Source organism: Sinohyriopsis cumingii, chromosome 1 (assembly GCF_028554795.1).
Source record: "Sinohyriopsis cumingii isolate HCF-2022 chromosome 1, ASM2855479v2, whole genome shotgun sequence".
NCBI classification, from domain to species: Eukaryota; Metazoa; Mollusca; class Bivalvia; order Unionida; family Unionidae; genus Sinohyriopsis; species Sinohyriopsis cumingii.
The window spans coordinates 92,282,770-92,303,300 of NC_142961.1; the positions used below are offsets into that span (position 1 = coordinate 92,282,770).

A 20,531-nucleotide genomic window follows, 5' to 3' on the forward strand; every position below is an offset into this window, starting at 1 on the left:
AGAGGAAAATATCTGTATTAAACTGTGACCTTAATTAGAATGTCTCATTTTCCTCTTCCCGAGACTGGTTTACGTATGTTTGACTGTAATTATGAATTCACATTACAGATGCCCTGAAATTCAAGTGTATTTATAGAATTTAACTGTAATACTCTAATATCTATTATCTCTCAAAGTTGGTTAGCAATCTCCAAACAAATAATTACAACATTGGTTTGCTATTTAAATACAAACATATGAAAATGCAGCGAAGACTGTAAGATTTTAAACTGAATGCGAAGAGTCATGATTGTATTCATCAGACCTAAAACTTTTTTTTGCACGGAAATGCACTGTTCAATTTACAAACTGAAGCATAGCTAATGAAAATTAATACAGTATAATCAGGCAGTATATCCTGTACCCTTTGTGTATTCTAAAAGAAAGACGAACAATACAGAATTTAGATGTCAACAATTTATTTACATAAATCTTTGAAATATATTTATATAAAATGTTTTTGTTTTTTTTATCTATTCCACGAAAGTATGGCACTCATTGTGGAAAGAACGAAATAAGAGAAATGTTGAAGTCATTTAAACTGGAAATGTAAAGTGCCATTTACATCTGATGCATAAAAGTAAATAAAAACTGCATTAGAAATATGTCAGCAATCTAAAAGGCTAGTGCATAAAGTTTAGTGGTTATAGTTGCCTTAAACATTTACGAACTCTTTACATCACACAATGTTAAGAAAGTAAGAGTCCGTGTAGGAGACTACCACTGTACAGAGCGAAAAGAATTTTCAAGACTTGAAGACAAGACCATGACTTCATTTTAACTGCTTAGTGTTGAAACCATATTCTTCATCGATAGCACGATTTGAAAATTAGCTGTTGTGGGAGACACAATGGATGTAAGATTGGCATAATTTTCATTTAGGACAAAGTAAGTCATCATTAGAAGTCTTTTGATGAAAAGCCTGTTTCATAATGATCATATTCAGTCATGACAACACGATTTTCAACACAGGCATCGTGGTCGCCATATTGGATGTACGACTGGCACCATTTTCATTTAGGAACGACAATTTATCATATTGGTGAGAGCCCCATGTTAATTTAGCCATTCATTAGGGAGGAGTAGATAGCCACCATGGTGACCGTATTGAGGGTTAGTCATTTTTATTTGGGAACAACTAGCCCCCCCCCCCCCCCCCCCGTAAAAGCTCTTATGAAATCAAAATGTCAAAATATCTGTCCATTGAAGGGCACTGGCGAAAACTAGATTCTCAAGATGACCACATACTGGACGTCAGCTCAATATCTTTGTAACTTAATGTCGACAAACCATTAAAAGAAGTCTGTCAGCGATATCCCTATGCTAATATGACCTTTCGTTCAGGAGAAGAAGTGATGACAAGTATTTCAAGCTGGTCATTGTGGCAGCCATGTTCAGATTGATACCATTATATTTTAAAACCCCACATAAATACAACATTCTGTTCAGGAGGAGTTGCGATTAAAGATTTTCAAGATAGTTGCTATGACGGTCGCTTTGGGCAGTATATCAGTACCATTTTTGTTCGAAATCAACTAGACACTATAAGAACTCTTTCAGTGAAAATTCCATGTTGATTGACCATCAACTCAGGAAGACAACAGATAACAAGATTTTCAAGATGGACATCAGACTATGACAATTTAACTTATGTTCAACAAAACATTATAAGAAGTCGTTTAGTGAAAACACCATAATAATATGACGATCCATTCGGGAAAAGTAGTAATAACAGGAATTTCAAGCTGGCCACTGTGACAGCCATATTAGACCCAGATCAGCTGCACCATTTTAATTTAAGAACAAGCATACGTCGTAAGAAGTCCTTTGACTGAGACCAATACCAATATGACTTTTCGTTCAGGAGAAGTAGCGATAAAAAGATTTTCTAGATGGCTCTAGTGGCGGCCATGCTGAATCAATCAGCATCAATTTAATTTAAGACCAAGTAGACCTCATAAGTTTTTTCTTTGTGTGGTGAAAACCACGTGTTGATAGGACCATCCATTCAGGAGAGTTAGCGATAACAAGATTTTCGACATAGCATGTGCATGGCGGCCATATGCGCTATTAATTTGATACTAACTGGACATCATAGGAAACCTTAAAACGCTACGCAATATAAATTTCTAATCAGGAGGAGTAGCGATCAGAAGATTTTCAAGAAAAGTGCCCTGGCGGCCATATTGTACTTGAGATCAGCACTATTTTTATTTAGGAACAAGTAGATATCATAAGAAGTCCTTTAACAAAAACCCATGTTGATATGACCATTAATTCAGTGAGCATGTCAATAACAAGGTGTGTATGATGGGCGATGTGGCGACAACACCATTTTCATCTAGGACTAATTAGACCATGAATTAATGTGTGTGTAAAATTTTCAAGGCAAACCCCAGTAGTTTAAAAGAAGTAGCGATAGCAAACATGTGTTAACGAACGGAAAAAAGACCATCCCATGTGCTCTTCTGGTCTATGCTAGTGGAGCTAAAAATGCACAAAGTTCTGACTTAAAGTAAAATGTTGTGTTATATTTATTTAGTTTCCAGAAATATCAAAATCTACACTAAAATAAAACTCCATTCACTTATCTTCTAAAATTTGATGCATATTGGTGTAAATATAAAGCATCGTAGGTTTTCGAGTGTATTCATTAGCAACAAACGTTTATAAAATTTAGAAAAGAAAAAAAAGGAAATGAAAGTTGAACCAAGACCGAATTCACCCTATGCTGGAAATTATTGTACATTATTACCGACTAATTCCATGAAAGAGCGAGATGATCATAAATAAATGTGCGGTAAAACACGGGTTTTGCCAGAGTTGTTTATTTTTAAATTAGATAGCAAGAGATTTTTAAGAGCATGCTTCCATTTACGAAGTTAAATATTTAATACTTTGGAACCGGGAACACGAATCGTCAGTTTCAGACAGTTATTGTCACAGTTCAGCATCTTTCGTCAAATCGTCTGGTCAACTACCCAAGCCGTTTTCTGACATTTTTCAATCTCGCACATACACTATGACCCCAAAGATTAAGGTCCAAATTTGGCAACTTACGCCATATCTCTATCACATACATGTTACTTCTACAAAACCCTTTTTCCACACTGACCTTATCTCGAGATTTTGCTTTTAACTGCTACATTCAGTTTTTAAAAAAAACGAAACAAAACAACTTTCTCCAAAACGAAGTTAGCTAAAACTATATTCCACAATTAATGCGAATGTATTTCCCACATCTTGTCTTTCGTTTACAAAATGCAGCATACTTGTTGTGTATTGGTCTTACTTTGGTATGTATTGGGCCTATATCGTATTTACCATAACTTATTTGTGGCTTAACCTCAATTTGAAATAGACTGGACTTCTCTCTTGTATATACTACAGCTCACTTGTAACTTTGTCTCATTTTTGTGTTGGCTTCACTTTGACATGTGTCATTGTATTGGCTTCACTTTGACATGTGTCATTGTATTGGCCTCACTTTGACATGTATCCACCTTTCTTGTATATACCACGGCATAGTTTGTATTGGCCTCACTTTGACATGTATACACTTCTCTTGTATATACCACGGCATATTTTGTATTGGCCTCACTTTGACATGTATCCACCTCTCTTGTATATACAACGGCATACTTTGCATTGCCCTCACTTTGACATGTTTCGAGTTTTATGTAGATACCAACAGCCCACTTGTGTATTAACCTTACTTTGGCAAATATTGCTGATTAAATCAATGTTAAGCAACCTCACATTTATTTATTTCATTCTGTATTTTGTTTTTCTGATATGCTTCTTAAAATAAAAATAAAAAAGAACGAATAAAACAAAGCAAAGAATGGATTATATTAGTTTCAAGCAGTGCGCAAGTAGATTTAAACTCTTTCCTGTACAGCCGTACCGGCAATAAATGCCTTAATGCTACAGTGTACCTCAAAGTACCGGGCTACTTGCACATTTTTTGTTGCATCTGCGCAGCACAATAATGAAACAAGGTCATCGTAACCAAACGGTTGTAAAAGGATCATATATATTGCTTGAGCGACGTAGCTTCACGTAATGTTAAATTAGGTCAAAGTCTCGGGGGTCAAAGGGCATGTGGGAGAATTCAAAATGTTAGGAAAATCCAATGTGTAGCGGACTGAAAAGGGTGAATTAGCGAAAAATACACACTGGACTGCAACGATGGCTTTCTGAAAGTGAAGATGGACGAAAAGCAACGTACTCATATATTCGTTTCTAAATGGAGGTAAGCTCTTGAAAACATTTGCCATAAAAATACATTTTCAAATAATTACTTATAAATGTGCATTAATCCTGGTCTTGTAAATGGACAGTGCTAGCCAAATAATTAAACGATTTCCAAGACAGATGAAAGTGGTGACTTGACTCTTGAGTTAGGATATTAGTAGAAAAAGTGAAATTACACTGTTTATTGTTTAAATAAGTAATGCTAGAGAAAACGCTATCATTACACTCGCAAAGAAGTGAGTCTTCCGAATATAGAACAGAGTTCTTATTTCCATTGCACACCTTTTTCTCAAATACGATTTTAATTTTCATATACAATGTTAATACAATTTGAAAATTGAACAAATATTACTGTAAAGTATGTAATAGGCATTCTAAACGTAAATAAAATCGAACTGACACATGTTTTAACCATGGACATACCATTTATCGGGTAAAGAAAAGAAACACTTTTAAATAAAATAATAGAACAAATTTAACATAAACAAAATCATAATAACAAAAATATTTAAAAAAACACAAATAAAAAACGAAACAAAACAAGCAATTAAAATTTAACTTCAGTTGTATAAAGTTTTCAAATGAATTTCTTTCAAGGGTTTCTTTGTATTTAAAAATTTAATTTAAAGAGTTAACTTTTACGACATGCCCTCATTTTAGTCTGAATAAGGCACATTATACACAAATATACAATTATGCAAACAGTATCTGTACTCCAGCCAGAATACCATGGGCAAAGTGGTTCTGGAGTTTATCATCAGAAACTGTCATTATCAATTGGCATGTGTTACCTAGACATTCTCTTTACCTTATGAATTTGTTCTCTTGCCACGGGCGCGCGGCTTTCTAAAATCGGGCTTGCGTATGGTATATGTACGACGCCTGAGGAGTTTATCAAAAGGTTTTGGAATTTGTTAGCGCTGAAACCAGATAGGGGTTGTACGAGTTATCAGAGCTGTGGTAATAGTCCTCGAACGAGCAAGATTTGCCGAGGACGCCGTACACTAAAGAGTCTTTATCAGGTGCGGATGCCCCCGAGTCGCTATTATTACTGTCCAAATTACTGTCCTCAAGATTCTGCGACCCTACAAAATGATTGTCTTCGGTGTCCATGTGTGCTGTGTTTGAATCAGGATAGTTTTCGCTGTGGCTCGTAAAATTACATGAATCATACCCACTTTCATGCTCATCTCCAGGAGGAATGTAGTTGTTCATTGCACATTGTTTTGCGTTACATCCGCTTAAATTATTTGAATTTACGTCCTTCTCGCGCGCGCCCATTGAGACTGCGCATGATTTCAAGCTTCCATGGAGATATTTGTCAAACTCATGTGGATCTACGTCGCTAAGGGACTCAACCTCGGAAAATTTTCGAATTAAACAGTCATTTGAATATAATTGACAGTGGCTCTTTTGAAATGTACCTCCTGCTTGAGGAAATGGTCCAAAGTGGGAAAGTCTCGGAGGCTCTCGACTATAGATTACTTTCCTGTTCTGAAATTGTGTTGGTAGTGAATCTATTCGTCTGTTATAATGGGCGTTGTAAGCGGTTTGTGCAGAAAAACTAGAATTGTTCAAATACTCCGTTACTCTTGGCCTCGCGACCAGGGCTCTCAGTGTTACCATATTGTCAGTAGTTGAAGTCAAATTGACACTTGTAGGAACAGGGTACATCATGTGACATGATCCATTACCTCGATATTGGACGTGCACGGGGAAGTTATTCTGCGCCGGTAAGTCATTTTCTAGAGGAAATCTGAAGGTCCTGGAAACTGCAGACCCAGTCATGGGTGGCGAATGTTTTGGCGACAGAACCCCACCAATATCAGTGGAATGGGTAGTTGAAGGGTTGAAAGTCTTTGTGTAAGGTCTGCTGGATCTTTGAACATTTTGTCTGCAATCAACAGGACTTGTTGGGGGAGTAGACTCTGGCGTATGAAGAAGTGTTGTCAGCAATGGAGCGCTAGCACTTGGTCGTGGGTGTGTACCGGCATTAGAAACGTTGCTAGCATATGGCGTTGTGCTGTCAGCTTCTTTCGCTTTTTCTGGTGTCATCGGAGCATCGTTGGTTGAATCAGGTTTTGGGAAGGAGGAGTTTTGCTTAGCCGACCGTTTCGGACCCTTCCGTCTTCTGGGTCTGTACTTGTAGTCTGGATGTTCCTTCATATGTAGAACTCTAAGCCTCTCTGCTTCTTCAATGAATGGCTGCTTTTCTTCCGGGGCCAGAGCCTTCCACGCATTTCCTGGAAAAGAGAGACTAAGAGTTTTAAATGCATTTCCCAATGCATCTCCAGTATGTTGATGGGCAAAATAAAAGAGGAAATGTAGAAACTCATTTTTGAAAAGAAACCCTCGCAACCCGTTGAATTTAATTGTTACCAAATGCATTTTATTTAAAATGTCGTGAAATCATTAATTGTATAATGGCATTTGATATTTGGTGTTTGCGGTACATCAACACAAGATGGTTGTATAGTGTAAAATCACAGAGTAAAGTGCCTTCCCTAATGAACACATCACGGCATCCTACCCGGGTTGATCCCTTCTGGTCGCGAGTCAGACATAATTTGTGATTTCATGGGAATTATATTATTTAACCTAAATTTGCTTAGTCCAGTCTATGAAAGACCTCAATTGTTGCTTTTTAATTGAAAAGATCCACTATTTGGCATCAATAATTCGCAAACTTGCACACGGATTATAAGAAAGCCTTAGCTCCCAAGAAAAAGGAAAAACAAAAACATAATTGCAAAATGACGATAGATTTGTGAATGCAGTATAAATTTTGATTTATTACTGAATCCTCATAATGGTTCAATGTTGTAAGAATAATTTACTTTGTACCATAGATAAGAATAACATTAACAAAGTCGTTTTATTTTTAACAAAACCACGTCAAAATGTAAATTTCTTGCGTTTTTTTTTTTAAGTTACTGATAATGCAAATATGAATAAGTCTTTTGTATAAATCATGTAATTCCCCTAGAAGGAATAAACTTCTATAGCTAATGCTCGCAGGCTATATACGTGAGACGTTTGCAGAATTTATATATTCAGGAACCACGATCGAACTATGAGAACAACTAAAACCAATTATAAATATCATTCATCGATATGTTTCTGGACCCTATTTGGGCTGTGATCAGTTCCGGATTAAATCCTGTGGAGGCCCTTAGGCAGACGAAATCTTGGGGCCCCCTTAGCAAATTATCTTCTAATACGTTTTTAATTTTACCAACCAACAATTTTAATAAATCACTTCTATTGCACAATTTTATTGTCGTGGGTCCCATAGGCCGGTACCTACTCTGCCTGTTTGGTAATCCGGCACTGGCTGTGATGGACTCTCCATCTTCGAAATGTAATATATTCTTTTCTTCTACCGTGGCCATTAAGCATGGAATAAACCCTTTCTACTATCGTGACCTCTATTGGGGTAAGATGGAACATATCCCTTCTACTATCGTTACTGTTACAGAGACAAGAAGCAATATATCCTTTCTACTATTGCGACCGTTGATGAGATAACATATAATATATTCATTCCTTTTATCGTAACCGCTGTATAGATAACAAGGAATATACTTCTTCTACTATCGTGACCGCTATTGGGATAACAAGGAATATACTTCTTCTACTATCGTGACCGCTATTATGATATCATGGAATATACCTCTTCTACAATCGTAACTGCAGTAGGGATAAGATGGAACATACCCATTTGTACTATCCTGACCGTTATATGGACAACATGGAAAATACACCTTTCTGCTATCGTGACCACTATAGAGATGACATGGAATATACGCTTTTCGACTATTGTGACCGCTATAGAGATAACATGGAATATACGCCTTTCTATCATCGTGACCACTATAGCGATAACATGGAATATGGTATCACGGTACCAATTGTTTTTCCATATACCTCAATGCTAATGTTTTGTGAAATAAATATACTTTCTGTCCTACTTGGGCATGCATGTCACACGCTGTCATATAGAACAATGCTAGATTGTCAATTTGACAATGACATAACCAGGTACTCCATTGCATTTAAGAGAGATAACTCTACTGGAACTAGACAGGGGTAAGAGTTATCTAGTCACAACAAGCACATTTTCAGTCATGTGTACCATATTTTAAAAAAATCATAAAAAATACAAAATATGATCTAGATAGAAATTAACACAAACTCACATGTTGCCAAGAGGCTCAACTTTTTTTTTAAGCCAAACAGAAAGTACAAGTCTTACATAATGCACCAATCACAGCTAGTTTTGTTCTTTAATTCTGAATACAATGTTCCATACACCTTAAGCTCCGCCCACCTGGACTTGCGCAATTGGTACCGTTATACCTATAGCAAACCTTAATTTTTCCAATAATCTGTGAAATAGTTCGGGACTGTATAAGTAACAAATATACTTAGTCTCACTTGTGAAAAACAATTTGATGAGGTACTAACCTATGTCTTATATGAATGTGTATAGAAATGTCATTGAGCTGTTTGAACTATTGTTTTCATACTTTTGCTTCACCATCAAAATCATCTTTTGAAATAAAATGAATTCTTTCAACTATGAGTTGTATCTTATTCATATCAGCAATTATTGAACTTCACATAGGTGATATGGGATAAATCACATTATATCATATTATGTAATAACTAGGTCAAAGGTCAATGTACCAAATAGTATGCACCTGTCCTACTTCAAAATGTACAATTCACCTAAAAGAAAGGAATTTATATTTGTTTGGTAGGTGCAGAACTTAACATCAGAGACAGGTGGACATGACCCAATCTTATTATAAAGTATAAGCTTTGACCACTTTACACTATCTACAGATACAAGAGATCACTAACCACCAGTCCTCACACAAAGGTCCACCTACCCATCCTCTTTGTAACACAAATAGTAAGCTTTCCTCCTTTGTAATGTGAATAAAATTGTTTCAATAAGCCAGTCAGTCACCAAATATAGTAAATCGCAGCTTCTAAGTGGTTATGTTTGGATTGGGAGGTGAAATTAGGGGAATAAAATACAGAAAAATGCCAAATATAAACACTAAGTATAGCACATCAAATGGAGTTAAAAACAGGAGGAAAGTGTTTATCTAAAAGGGAGAGGTAGCTTATGATAAAGGAATTAAAGGTGGCAAAATCAGCAATGCGAAAAATGAGAAGTGAAAGTTTGATGACCTTACCTTGGACAAATATATGGGGCAGGGCCCAACAGGTCCAAGGACAGCCCAAAGGCAACTGTGCTATAACATCCCTTACAGGACCAAAATTTCAAGTGAAGTTGTGTTCATTTCCATCTAATATAAAAGGGTGAATAATTTAGATAATATAGATACATATAAAGTATATTTCTTCTACATAAGAATTTAATAATAATTGGCATAAGATAGAGAGAAACTTATCTCAGAGCCAAGCAGAACATACCTTATCAGTTTTTAAACTTGTAAACTTTACTGTGAGAAATTATCAAATTGCTTCTACTTACATTTGCATCAAGATTGAGGGCTAATATAATACTTCACAAATCTTCTCTTTATTTTCATAATCAGTCACTGAAAATGTGAGATTTTATTTCCTTGAAATGTTATGACTGGTGTAAGGGAGATAACTGAATGATATACATAAGGTGTGGTAACCTTGAATACATTATCCATGTAATATAGATGAGTTCATCAACAACCTGTATTAACTTCATTGCAATTAAATTATCTCAAAATACATTACTGACAAAGTGAGAACCTAACATTTAGACTCCTATGTTTAGTGGAGACCTCAAGAGTCATGTAATTTTAATTTCTAAGATGACGCAGCTCTTTCATATCACATAGTTCATATTTTCTACAATGCCGGCATGTAGAGTGCAGCCTTCCATAACCATGCAGATATCATCTCATGCCAATTTGGATTCTTGCGATGGGATGCAAAGTTTCAAGAACAGTGTGGATTTGAATGGAATGAATATGCACTGTGTGACCAAAATGGTTATCATTCTGTAATGTTGGACCAAACATGGAAATTCCACAGGAGCAGCTTGACAGAAAGAAATAGGATTAATTGAAAGTCAATAGTAGATTATAATTGGGCTTATACAAGTGCCAATGGGAAATGCTGACTTAAGGAAACTGTTCTTGTTTGTTGGTATTCACTGCTACTTCAACAAAAGGGAATGCAAGAGAACTGAACTAACTACATGAACAATTTCAAAGCAGGAGAGTGTAAAAAAAAAAAGGGACAATTAGAGCAGGACAATTCAAATCAAAATGGGAAGGAATACCAAATCCTTAATAAATTACCTAAAAATTACTCATGCCAGAACATCCCACATGGTACAAGTGATCTATCTACAAGTGTACTTAGAATGTTCTCTATCCTGGTTTATGGCATGCCTTACAAGAACAAGATAGTTGTTTTTGTACACATGATTTTTCATCTTTTGCAGGTACAATAGCCAATATTTGGCCAAAATCAACTATATTATGTTTACATAACTTATTTTGTTGCATGCATTCCAATCTAGGAGGTAACAGCACATACATAAAGGCATCAGGTAACACAAGCCTATATCTATCATAGCTATAGTTATCAAAAGTCCCCATCCAAAGCCATCTTGTGCTATTTTCTAAAGTTTTCATACATTTTATTCTTAAAGAACTTTCAATATTTGACCAAAAGTGTTCAGCATACATTTGTTTTCCTACATCAAACTAGTATAGTTCATAAATGCCGCCCACATGTATGCGTTTCTATGGAAACACTGTGAGGCTATTCTTTCCTTTAGGTATCACGGTACCAATTGTTTTTCCATATACCTCAATGCTAATGTTTTGTGAAATAAATATACTTTCTGTCCTACTTGGGCATGCATGTCACACGCTGTCATATAGAACAATGCTAGATTGTCAATTTGACAATGACATAACCAGGTACTCCATTGCATTTAAGAGAGATAACTCTACTGGAACTAGACAGGGGTAAGAGTTATCTAGTCACAACAAGCACATTTTCAGTCATGTGTACCATATTTTAAAAAAATCATAAAAAATACAAAATATGATCTAGATAGAAATTAACACAAACTCACATGTTGCCAAGAGGCTCAACTTTTTTTTTAAGCCAAACAGAAAGTACAAGTCTTACATAATGCACCAATCACAGCTAGTTTTGTTCTTTAATTCTGAATACAATGTTCCATACACCTTAAGCTCCGCCCACCTGGACTTGCGCAATTGGTACCGTTATACCATATACGCCTTTCTACCATCGTGACCACTATAGAGATAATATGGATTATACGCCTTTCTACTATCGTCACCGCTATAGACATAACACGAAATATACGCTTTTCCAATGTCGTCGCCGCTATTGAAATAATATTTGTTCTCTTTCTTCAGGGCTATAGCTAAACATTGTAAAAATAAAAAGGTTTACACAGGCCTGCAAAACAAATGACGCGCGAATTTATCCATTTGGCTCAGTAGTACAGTTTTATGCCCATAAAGGTGTCACTTCTACATCAGTTTAAAGTTATACGTGTCTCGGTGACTTGACTCACTTGGTAGAACATCCGACTAGTAAGTAGAGGATCGTGGGTTCAATACCCACCCAGGTCAGCCTAGTTAGGCTGCCCCAGTGTTTCTTTGAGGACTAGCACTTAGCATCCATTCACTCGGCATGAAATAAACAGTAATATACTAAAATAAACCGTAAAATGCAACGATCAATCAACTCTTGGACTGCACTCAATGTTTTGACCGCACATTGTAAAATATGTTTAGATATCTTATCAAATTATGGTGTTTATTTTTTTTTTTTTTTAAATATGTTAATGACGTTAAGTGAAAGAAGAAGACGAAGAAAGAGAAGAAGATATTGATGATGCATTGATGATCTTGATGACGATTATGCATGATGACATTTTCTTAAATTTTAATTGCTAACGTTACTAAAGACTCCCAAAGTTAAGATAGTAAATAGATACACTTTCATCTTTGGTATGGATTTGGACTTTGGCGAGAGAGAGAGAGAGAGAGAGAGAGAGAGAGAGAGAGAGAGAGAGAGAGAGAGAGATAGAGAGAGAGAGACTGACAGTCAGACAGACAGACAGATAGACAGACAGATAAATGTGTGTGTGTGTTTGCCTATGCGTCCAACTTACTAAGGTAATTTTTTATCCACGGGTGTGTTCTGTGTGAATTAAAACATAATCGGCTATTAAACAAACATTCATTCCCCTTGTAATTTTAACAATAAATTTCGCCCGTCCAAATAACTGGAATACTTTCTATAAATATTTGAAGATTTACTGCCGCTGGGGAGCGATACACAGCAACGTTGTTAAGATGCTCGAGAGAGGCAGCATTAGCCGTCGCTTTCCAGCATTTGGAAGCGCAACCTGATACATACGATAACGATGGATAAGGCTGAGAGATTTATGTCTTTGTGATTGTAATTACTAAACTACTTGTTAGAACATCCCTGTACAAATACAGGGGGACTTGTTAGAATAAATATGTATAAACAGAGGGGACTTGCTAGAACATCCCTGTATAAGCACAGGTGGACTTGTTAGAACATCCCTGTTTAAACACACGGGAACTTCCCTGTATATGCAGGGGGACTTGTTAGAACATCCCTGTTTAAACACACGGGAACTTCCCTGTATATGCAGGGGGACTTGTTAGAACATCCCTGTATATGCAGGAGGACTTGTTAAAACATCCCTGTATATGCAGGGGGACTTGTTAGAACATCCCTGTATATGCAGGGGGACTTGTTATAACATCCCTGTATATGCAGGTGGACTTGCTAAAACATCCCTGTATATGCAGGTGGACTTGCTAGAACATCCCTGTTTAAACACACGAACGAAATATTACCAGTTAGAACATACTCTTTTTGTTATTTTTTGACTAATACCATACTGTCACTTTATATATATTTAGCCATTTATTAAAGAATGTGACAATATGGCAGGTGCGACTAAATATTTGAACATAATATCATATTAAAATATCGCAAATGCTCCAAATGGAAAATCCCTCGGTTTAATTTTGAGCGATTTTATGTCTGTAATTCTTACTGTTATTTATTCTGCAAAATAAGTTTTATTACAGCCAGTATGATGGTGGAGGAGGGGGAGGGGGCACGAAATCAGACTCACTTCAAAACCCCAACTTTTCACCGTCAGAATTAGTCAGTCTTACAGAAAGGTACAAAGTATTAAAATAATAAAGAAAAGATGTGTGCTCAAAAATCTTCTAACATATTACACTGCTCATGATGGTCGCAAACAAAATGAATCAGCCGTTTTACACAACAACAACTATGTGCAATGAGTCTTGCATTTTAGTTCGTATATATCAGTCTAATTCTTTCGGAAATAAATACAAACATAAATTAATCGATCTACAGACTGACGAAATTAAACTGCATGTATTCTAAATTAAATTAAAAGAACCGAATCCACGGAATCGATAGAATCAATGAAACCGAGAATCTTGTATATACTTCTTTTTTCCTTATGAAGAAGTAACCAGAATTCGCAGTGTATTTTTTCTTTCCTTTCCTGGCTATACATCTACTATTTTATATGAATTATTATTAAACATTATTGCGCGATATGAAAATAAGCATGAAACAAGTTTCAAAAACATGAACTGGGCCTTTTAAACATATCTCACTCTCTCTAATAGAATGTTTAGAGATTTATATAATGTGCAGTATGGATTATTGGGTGGACACATTATATATACAAGGTGACAGAAAACACAGATTTAACCGGGAAAACACTAGAAAAATAGTTAGAGTGCGCAAGTATCTCAAAAACCTATTTCCGAATAACGACGATGTAACTGGGACGATACTTAAATAATATTGCATTAAAAGGAAATCTCGACGATTGCAGATCGTGTTAATATTTAAAAACAAATCCACTTTTTGGACGTGGCAGTTTGTACGAGAGCTTCCTGTTCCAAAAATATTTATATACTTTAAGTCATTTTACAGAATGAAAATTAATTGAATTTATCTTCCAACCGTTGAATCAGTCTTTACAATGGAATGCCAATCGTTCTAAATAGTGAATGGAGTAGAGGAGAAAAAAAACTATTATACGATTGCTTCTGACTTAGCAGTTCAAAAAATCAACAACGAATAATAATAATAATAATAATAATAATAATAATAATAATAGAAGTAGTAGTAGCAGCACAAGTATAATGAGAAAAAAATCATTATAATAAATTATCGTAAATTATTGTTAATAATAATAATAATAATAATAATAATAATAATAACATTATTATTATTATTATTATTATTATTATTATTATTATTAATTTTGCGAATCAAGTTTCGAAACATTTATCCATACTTGATAATACCCGACTGAAGTTTCATTCTGCTTTGTTGCTTTCACTACTCCTAATCAGCGAACAATTTCTAGCCAATGTAATACTTTGCCGTAATTTAGTTTGAGTTACCCACACTGTAGAAAATATTTTTAAAAATAGAACAAGAACAAACATCTTGCAAGCTATTAAATGCAGCCTCGGACCATATTTTCCAGTTTTAACTTGAGTATGGTCGAAAATGGGATTTATATGTCCTTTTATACGCGTTTTTTGTGTTTCTTTTTGTGTGAAAAGTTAGTTTTTTTAAATTTTTTTTTTAAAATTCTCCCGTCATGCGGGCTTAATATCAAGAGGTTTGAAATTATGGTAATCCTTTTATTATCATGCAGTAGATACGTTTGAGTTTCTGTTACAAGGTTTGTTTTTTTTTCTTCTTCAAAATTCACCGATTCCCCTCCCCCAACTTTTTCAGCTAAACTCCGCAAGCCATTTCATCTTGTTATGACAGATTGTCATTAAGAACGTCCTTTGTAGGATTCCTGTTTTATTTTTATATTTGAATAAAATTAATATTTTTTTCTTCAGAAGATCTAACTTCATAAAATGTATAGCCTCTGGAAAAACAAAAATTAAAGATTACCAGTAACCAGATCTAAGAAACAAGAGATTTTTGGGCGGCTGTTCATATGCAGGAATTTATTTTAACGTTTTGCCATCTATTAGCATTGACAACAACTCATATTTGCATCGTATTATTTCAATGCACGAATGCATATTTTCCATATCCGTTTAAGCATGTTGATAAATAGTTGTATAATAAAAATTTTCATGCAAATAATATGCTGGAATATTTTTTTCTTCTTCAAAAATAACAAATTTATTGATTGTTGTAGCATATATATTTAGTGTCTATTTTCCTATTGTGTGGAGAGGAACATGGCATCTCAAATTTTTTGTACATGAGCGCAAACAACGAGACCAAATAAATAAACTAAAAGTTGTGGATCAAAGTAACCTATCGTACTTGCTTCCTATGTCATTCAAATACCCTCTTTACCACTCTGACAGCCGCAACCGCCCCACATTTACTGCAGCCACTTCCATAGAACACCAAATTCCCAGCCTTCAGGTGAAGGATATCTAATTTTTCCCTCAGCCTACAGGGGAGGAGTTGTAAGTGTTGTGCAGATTAATAATTTAATACAGGTTTAACCTCAAAATTATAAACATATGTGTCATAATTTCGAGCGAGATAAACCACATCAAAACCGAAAGCATATATACGTAGGCTGAATTCGAGCACAGACAGATTTACACCTTGTCCCCTACCCCTCATCAGGCATGAAAGGGGAAATTAATATATGTCCGTTTCGTGAGCCATTTAAATTTTTCGTGCAGAGAAAAATTAAAATTACAGGTGCTATTAGGTACCAGTAAATATAAATAAAACTAAATATAGATTCGCTGTCATGAACAGAGACAGAAGGGAAAGAAAGCATTTTTACGTAAGAGAGACAGAGAGAGAGAGAGATAGAGAGAGACAGAGAGAGAGAGAGGGAGACAGAGACACAGACAGACAGAGAGACTGAATAGCATAATACTAGTTGAACCAGGCATTGTTGTGTCCAATATCAATGAAATCAATTGCTGATAGGAGCATACATACATAACATACATACATACATACATGCATAATTACATACATAAATACATACATACATACATGCATGCATACATACATGCATACATACATGCATGCATACATACATACATACATACATACATGCATGCATACGTACGTACGTACATACGTATGCATACAGCCATCATTCCGTCCATCCATCCTTGCTAGCAATAAAATTGAATTCTCCACTTACTGCAATACTTTTGTTTTTAGGTGAGGTAAAGATGATGGAACCAAATAAATAGTCAAACAATTTATTTGTCTTTCTTTCTTTCTTTCTTTATTTATTTATTTATTTATTTATTTATTTATAATTACGTCAGTCGCTTCATGGTAAACAAAATTGCACTATCTTAGAATTATCTTGAGATCTCATCCTGTCATCGTACATTAGGTGATGGCGTTCTTTCCTAAGTGGTGCAATACTAGCAATAGCTTCAATGCCATACTTTGACTTCTCACCTACTGAAATGCAATATATTCTGTTTAAGCAGGGTACTGAAATTGATGTGCAATACAATTATATTTTTGTGTGTGCGCATGTATATATGCACGTATTTACTTATGCACGCACATACGCAGGCACACACAAATGCGAATATTTATACTTGATTTTTTTAAAAATGTTTGAAAGAGAAAATTTAAAAAAAAAACAGCTCAGTCCATGTATTCTGTTGGTAAAATCTACCATTTCTACATAGCGCAGTCCCTATTTATTAATGATATCCATTTAATGATAAGCTATATTTAGAATGAATGATAACGTTAGGTATAGAGGTGAAACATGTTTTTATTAGGACAAAAATAATCACTGTTTTCACAAGAAAAACTAGGTCAAGTTTAATTAGATCATGCGATAATATTAAAAGCAAAGTATAGAGACAACTGTTATCAACAACATTCCACACGAGGACAAAATAATCGAGATAAAATGACACCCATCTTAGCCGACATCAGCTTGGAAAGGACAATATAATCTCATTTTCTTGTTTCATCTGTAAGATAGTTTGTATATTAGGGTATTGCTAAGTGAGGTGAAAAGTTTGGTTTTTGTCCTTCATGCATTCATCAAATGCAGAACAGTCGTGTGTGTGCAGTATTGATCGTTTAATACACTTAAACAATATTCCCGAAAGTATTACCATGGTCTTTCGGTACAAAAAAAGAAAAAAACATTTTAGACGGTCGTGGACACTAATTAGGGAGAGTGACTTAGATTTTCCGTCCAAAATCGCCCTGTGTATACCAATTAAAACAAAGAGAGAGAGAGTACTCGTAAAGAGGACAAACAATAGAGTAAGAAAAACTCTCATTATAGTTAACCTTTATATGAAGGACACCTTTCCAATCAGTATATGGGGGGGGGGGGGAGAGGCGCACAATATAACCTAATGTACAGGTTTCATTGCATTATATATACTAGATATTTTTCCTGTTAATGTTTGTCGTCTCACAAGAAAGATCCTCAACTACAATACTAATATTAAGATTAGCGAAAATTAAAATAGATATTTTTATCGCAACTAAAAAGTACGCTTGGCATACATAATTTTGTGTAAGAGGATAATACATTCTACTTGAAGTCGCTGTCCCATTGTTTTGAACAGGCATACAAGCTCTAGAACCTGGTGATAAGAAAAAATCTACTATACGAAGTACTGAACAAAATCTGTCAAAGAAGAAGGAGAGTGAGACTGGTGAGCAGAGAGAAAAAAATAAGGTTAAAACCATCTACATGTTTTTTGTCAAATAAAATTGTTCATTAAAAAGGGAAACATGTATGATGTAACTGATTAAAATAGTCAACAACGTCATTCTAGAAAAGCATCAATATAATTGGCCAACATACAAGTATGACGGAGAAACAGTGTAACACAATAATTGAGAGAGAGAGAGAGAGAGAGAGAGAGAGAGAGAGAGAGAGAGAGAGAATTTATTTTATTAAAAAATGTCCTTTTAGTCATACGTTCCGGTAGATACAAAATGGTTTAATGGTGTCAAAACTCTGGAGGAAATGAGAGCTGTACAAGTACTTGCTTTGCACTGACGAAGTTGTGGATTTGTCATGCTTTCATAATCGTAACTTCTTTTTGTCGCCCATATGATATAAAATAAAAGGATTTTCAATGGTTTGGCGTTTTAGGGCAGAGAAGCACAAGTAGGTTATTTAGGGCAGGGTCGCTTGACGTAAACGTACCTTACTCAAGGCACCACCACAGAGGCCGATTCGGACTGATCCAATGGAGTGTTTCGAACCCGCACCCTTTCTGTCACAAATCATGTGCGCTAACTACTGAAAAACTGTGGTTCCCTAAAGAATCTTTGGGTATATTTCATACTTGTTTCAGATTGTATTGCAACCAATGAATAAAGAAATTACGTAAATAATTAAATTATAAAAAATTATCAATAGTAAATATTGAAGCTGGACTTACCGAGCATCTTACTCAGATCAGCGTTGTGAACATCAGGGTTTTCTCCTGCAAGTTTCTTACGCTCTGCTCGGGCCCAGACCATGAAAGCGTTCATCGGGCGTCTGATGCGCTGCTCCGTCCTGCGTCCACCATGTCTTAAGTGAGATCTGCTGTCTCCTACAGCCTGAGACACGGCGTATCTTTCTATCCAGTCTGGCGGCGGCGGCGGTTGACAATGATGCGTCACTGGGACATGGTTGTATGAATACAAGGAGTGTAGGTCGAAATTGCCTTGTGCATCTGCCCCACCGCTACACGAATCGTGCGAATTCCAAAGCATATTGAGAAAAGTCTGTGCAATATAATGCTTTCAAAAATTTAGTTCCGTTTTAGAAGTCTTAGTTTTTACTTCGTTTTGCCAAATCAGTCCTCGATAGATCAGATCTATAAGACACTTGCAAAGTTTGCACTTTTTCCCCAAAATGACACATCCGACTCCATTTGTTTTTAAATTTAACAAATTCAAACACAAATCACGTCTATGATGTAAACAGAATCAACAAACAAAAAATACTGTCAGCAGTGAAAGTTTTTCCACGACCTTTATGACTTCAGCAGTGATAATAACTGTGTACTTCACTCACTTGTCCCATGTGACAGTATCACCGTACACTTCATGTACACTATGCGCTTGCAAAAATCTCTGCGCAAATATAACATGAGCTATGTCTGTCTGTTAGAATTTATAGCTGGGCAGGTTCGCATCTGGTTATCTTGGGGTAGATAGAGCCCTAGACAATCACTGGTCCAGATAGGGGAAGTACTGATTGAAGAGGCGGGACGAGTCCACCATTTATACCGAATACCACTACACGAATTCCAACTAAGCCGGAAAGGTGGTTGACGAAACTGACAAATAGAAACTCGATACCTCTTATCTGAGATGAGGCAGTTATTAAACTTCAACGAGCTGGATTGCAAATGATAGGTATTCCTTGAATGGTACATGTATACCAATCAAAACACTTTTTTGTGTGAAAAGCAACACTTTTTTTTAGAAAATCTTATTCTTACTCTAGAATGCACGCTGTCGAAGGTACGTCTTTTACCAGATACAGGTTATATGATATCCTGTTATTGTTTTCAATCAATTCTTTGTAATGTTTGTAAAAATGAAAGGAAAGAAACGGAGGAAAAGGTGATAAATGCATCGAAATGTTGGATTATAATTTTGTTGAAAGGTATGTCTGTCACCAGACTAATTGTATATATTTTACATGTCATTAACTCATTATAAGTTGAATACTCCGTCTGACATATAGTTTGGCAAAATAAAATTACCGAGACCACATAATTCACAACTTATACAAATTCTTGAAAATGCTGCGCTTTTTGTTCCAAAATATACATTTATATGGTTATTATTTTTTGCTGTATGTATGTATGTATGTATGTATGTATGTATGTATGTATGTATGCATGTATGTATGTATGTACAGTCTAACAGCACTTCAGCAAAGTAATGACTATATGGTTCAAATTAAAACTAAAATTGTAAAAGTTGAAAAGCTTAGAATTGCACAAAAGCTGTAAGAAGATAAACCCTTCTGAATAAATGTAAACGCGAAGTTCTACAATCGGAATATTGGGAAAGATTAAAATTCTTTAAACTTTATTTAAAATATAAAGGATAAAGAAGAAAAAATCCGTCAAAGAAGAATCTTTAATAAAAATAAAATGCTTACCAGAAATGTGATGTTT

The 20,531-nt window shown here is 35.3% G+C and overlaps 1 protein-coding gene across 1 annotated transcript; it reads right to left on the bottom strand.

Moving 5' to 3' along the window:
• Positions 1 to 441: 441 nt before the first annotated feature.
• LOC149807350 (uncharacterized) lies at positions 442 to 19,581 on the bottom strand. Its single transcript, XM_089965723.1, has 2 exons — positions 18,792 to 19,581; positions 442 to 6,539 (listed from the first exon to the last, which is right to left on the bottom strand). Exons 1-2 carry the CDS (start codon positions 19,108 to 19,110, stop codon positions 5,191 to 5,193), a joined length of 1,668 nt encoding a protein of 555 aa, XP_089821849.1. The 5' UTR covers positions 19,111 to 19,581; the 3' UTR covers positions 442 to 5,190.
• Positions 19,582 to 20,531: the final 950 nt, after the last annotated feature.

What these genes read in the sequence shown, in the direction of transcription:
- LOC149807350 (XM_089965723.1), bottom strand. Translation starts at nt 19,110, where the DNA reads ATGCTTTGGAATTCGCACGATTCGTGTAGCGGTGGGGCAGATGCACAA. An exon ending in TGATCTGAGTAAGATGCTCG is followed by an intron (nt 6,540 to 18,791) that starts GTAAGTCCAGCT and finishes TCTCTTTTCCAG; the next exon opens with GAAATGCGTGGAAGGCTCTG.